A 4,368-nucleotide genomic window follows, 5' to 3' on the forward strand; every position below is an offset into this window, starting at 1 on the left:
TCTTTTGGTCCGTTGCCGGTGCCCCCCCCGCCCTCCTGTGGCCGCAGCGACCTCCGTGACCGCAGCGACCTCTGTGGCCGCAGCGACCTCCGTGGCCTGGCCGCAGCGACCTCCTGTGGCCGCAGCGACCTCCGTGGCCGCACCGACCTCCGTGTTGTTACGTCATGAAGTGGCTCATTCATCACCACGACATGTAACAGTTTGAACAGTAACAGACTCTTCAAATGAAGCCAAACATCAGTGATTTTTTTTTACTATATTGACATGTGTGCAGCAGCCGTACAGTGGTTCAGCGGGTGGAAAACCAGAGAACATTCTCTGTAAACATTATTCATGCACTCAGTGGTTCCATTAAAACGTATCGATTTGAACTGAGCAGACATTAATTATTGTTCCTCCATCGCTCTCTGCTCCAAATGAGCCGCTCGATACTCGCTGAGAAAATTCACAACCAATTAGAGAGCTCGTTACAGTGTGTTACAGTGAGACAGAACCGCTCGATACTCGCTGAGAAAATTCACAACCAATTAGAGAGCTCGTTACAGTGTCTTACAGTGAGACAGAACTGAGACACACCGTGAGACAGAACTGAGACACACCGTGAGACAGAACTGAGACACACCGTGAGACAGAACTGAGACACTTGAGCCTCACGCTCTACTGTGTCCCTCCCTCGGCATTGTGGGAATAATGTTCCTGCATGAAGGACAGACTGCTGTAACGACACTTCATGACTGTGATTAGCTGCAGAGGAAACACAGACGTCGCCTTCACACCAGGAGCTGGTCCACACCAGGAGCTGGTCCACACCAGGAGCTGGTCCACACCAGGAACTAACAGTGTACTACAACATTTACAACATCTGACTCGCAGGAGAACCAGAACCAGAACCAGAACCAGTTGGACTCAGATCCTCTTTGATAAAGACCATGAAGTCTTGGCTCCAGTTAAAGATTTTCAAAGCTTCATGTGAGTTATATCATTACAGACATTTACAAATAATTTATTTAAAAAAATCAGGGAGTCACTGACAGTCTGTCCTGGACACTGACAGTCTGTGGTGGTCACTGACAGTATGTGGTGGTCACTGACAGTCTGTGGTGGTCACTGACAGTATGTGGTGGTCACTGACAGTCTGTGGTGGTCACTGACAGTCTGTCCTGGTCACTGACAGTCTGTGGTGGTCACTGGCAGTCTGTGGTGGTCACTGACAGTCTGTGGTGGTCATGCGTTTACATGCTGGTGACTTTTTTTTTTCCCACTAAGACCAACCTGCCGACTGCAGATCCGTCTGTTCCCCTAAAGTTCTTGTCCTCCTCCGTTTGAAGACACAACGTCGTGTCCTTTTTTTTTCATCTGTTTTCATGCACAGACTTTACCTCGGCCTCTGGAATCGAACACCTCTCCTCAGTTGTGGTGTGTAGCGTCCTGGTTCTCCTGCTTGGTCAGGACCTCCATGGCGTTGGGGTTCTCCTTCTGCTCCTCCACGGAGCAGTTGGACACGGCGTTGGCCACGATGCAGAACTTGCGGAGGAGGATTTCCCTGAGGAGCAGATAGATCCACGGGTCGAGGATCTGGTTGAGGGAGGCCAGGCGGATGGCGGTCAGGAAGAAGTTGCAGTCCAGATGAGCGTCTCCGCCGGAGCCCGGCGCCGACACCACGGCCGTGGAACTGCACTGGTGAGAGGACACCTGGGTGGAGATCATCTTCAGCATCAGAACCTGGAACATGACCGAACATTAGAGCACAGCTCAGGACAACGAAACCATGGGCCACACGGAGGTGGAGTGGGTAGAACTCCTGCCTTACAGCTCAATGGTATTCCTAATCTAATCTAATCTGATCTGATAATCCTGGAGCTGAACTGGTATTCCTAATCTAATCTAATCTGATAATCCTGGAGCTGAATATGTTTCTGTACGTAAACAGTTCTTCATTTCTCCCCTGTAACCCCTCTCTGTACTGGTACTGGTACTGGTACAGGTACAGGTACTGGTACTGGTTCTTTGACAGGCTGGTCCAGTAAACGTCCCTCCTATAATTCTATCTAATCTCTGTGCAGTGGAACTTAATCTGTTTATTTTCTGTGAGTACGACAGCAGATCACAACAACAACACAACAACAACAACAACAACAACACAACAACAACAACACAACAACAACAACAACAACAACCTGACTGTACAGAGTGAGGTGTGTACTGCACTGTACTGTATATGTGTACTACTGTGAGTACCTCAGTACACATATACAGATGTATATATAAATATATAAAGATACATTTTTCCTCCCAGTTAATTTTCCGACTCAAATCTAATTCAGAAGTGAATCCATGTGACAGGAATAGATTTGTAATAAACAAGTAGGAGTAAAAAGAGGTGGACGGCAGAAGGCTGTCAGACTCACACTCAGCGCTCACTGCTGCCACACGGCTGTGGTTTCTATTAATATCAGTCTTTGGGAAAATTAAACATGTCTGTCAGTGCATGACCTCGTGACCTCGGCGAGCAGACGCCCCTGACAGGACGCAGCTAAGTGGATTGTTGCTTAATGACACACCACAGCCACGTCTCCAACAGCACCGCCACCAAAAAACAAGAAAAACACTCACAGCACCCCCTACTGGAAGCGTTTTCATCCTGACTGCAGAGTAACCATAATAAATCACTTCCTGCCAGACTTTATTATAATAATGGATCAACTCAGCTACTGATACACAAACCTCCAATGAATATCGCAACGATCAGTTCAATTTATAACAACCGCCTGAAGCACTCTGACGTACCACTGTGGGTCTGCATACCCCAGTTTGGGAAAGACTGGAGTCAAGAAAACCTGAATCACTTTGTTAATGTTGTGAATGTTGGTTAAATACCAGCAGCGGAGACCAGCAGACCAGCAGGACGGACATGATCCCCAGCAGCTGGACCACGGTCTCCGTGGTCAGTCTCTCCCACTGCCTCGAAGACTGAGATGTTCCGGTCTTGGTCTTACAGCGGATTATTAAAGCCCGGATCGTCACCACGTTACAGGACACGGTGACCAGCAGAGAGAACACCCCCAGAGCGGCGAAAGTGACGGCGAAGAACGTGTTTCCCGGGACGTCTCTGTCCCCCGCGCTGATGAAGCACCAGGTGCCGGGCCACTGCCGGGTGTACTTGCCCACTCCCGCGACGGGCAGCAGCGCAAAGAGCAGCACCAGGAGCCAGATGGCAGCCAGGGTGTGCTTGGTCACGCTGGTCTTCATGTGGCTGGAGTACCAGTGGGGGCTCGTTATGGCCAGCGCTCTCTCCACGGCCATGGCGCTGGCCATGAAGAGCGCGCACAGGCCGAAAGTTGTCATGCTGGCGCCGAAGAAGGCGCACAGAGTTCCGGAGGAGTCGACGCGCTCCCAGTTCAGATCGGCTCTGTACACCGATATGACAATGGGACTGGTCAGCAGCTGTCCGAACAGATCGGTCAGAGCCAGAGCTCCGATACACAGCAGGAAGGAGCGTTTCCTCTTGTTCTCCTTCTTGATGTAGGACACGTAGACCAGGACGAGAGCCAGAGAGTTGCCCACCATCCCGGTGACCATCATGGTGATGGGGAAGCCAACCGACACAGACCCACAGCTGGAGTTCTTGGTGACATTGTCTCCGCGAAAAGTCTCGGAGACGTTGGAGCTCATCATCATCATCATCATCTCAGCGACTGCAGTCTGCAAGACCTGCACAGACTGCACAGACTGGCAGCCGGTCTCTCTCATCCTTTTGGGAGGGAAAGCCCTGTGTACAGTGGGCAGCCCACGAGTGTCCAGCATCATCCTCCTCCACTGAGTGGAACAGGCACCGAGAGGCGCGACCGGTCCTGGACGAGCTGTGGGGGCGGGGCCACACGGAGATCCATCGATCGATCGATCGATCGATTATTGGAAACATTGGTTGATTTGATCAAACTCCCTTCAAAAGGCTGTTTAAGTTGAAACAACGGGGACGTGACGTCATCTCAACAAACGATCAAAAACAGTCACCACACGATGTAAACAGAATAAACAAACAAAATATAAATAAATATAAAACACATCTTTGAGGCAGAAGTTAAACGAAGAAACTGACGGTGGAGAGGCAGAAGTTAAACGAAGAAACTGACTGTGGAAAAAAGACCAACTAAAAAAGAAAAAGACGAACTAAAAAAGAAAAAGACAAACTAAGTCTGATCTCAGATCTGTCCCTCAACCCCACAGACAGATGAGACCCTGAGTCTGTCACTAACCCTGAGTCTCTGACTTTCCTGGTCCATCTTCAACCTCAGGATCCTCATCTGTTTGTCCTGATGGTCAGATGTATTGATTATCAGGATCAATGATTGACACGGGGGCAGGTGC

The 4,368-nt window shown here is 49.9% G+C and overlaps 1 protein-coding gene across 1 annotated transcript; it reads right to left on the reverse strand.

The window, feature by feature from the left end:
• Nucleotides 1–499: 499 nt before the first annotated feature.
• Nucleotides 500–4,090, reverse strand: ptger3 (prostaglandin E receptor 3 (subtype EP3)). The gene is made up of 2 exons (XM_008328995.3): nucleotides 2,878–4,090; nucleotides 500–1,722 (listed from the first exon to the last, which is right to left on the reverse strand). The coding sequence occupies exons 1-2, from the start codon at nucleotides 3,805–3,807 to the stop codon at nucleotides 1,408–1,410; spliced, it is 1,245 nt and encodes a 414-aa protein (XP_008327217.3). The 5' UTR covers nucleotides 3,808–4,090; the 3' UTR covers nucleotides 500–1,407.
• Nucleotides 4,091–4,368: the final 278 nt, after the last annotated feature.

Source organism: Cynoglossus semilaevis, chromosome 2 (genome assembly GCF_000523025.1).
Source record: "Cynoglossus semilaevis isolate Cse_v1.0 chromosome 2, Cse_v1.0, whole genome shotgun sequence".
NCBI lineage: Eukaryota > Metazoa > Chordata > Actinopteri > Pleuronectiformes > Cynoglossidae > Cynoglossus > Cynoglossus semilaevis.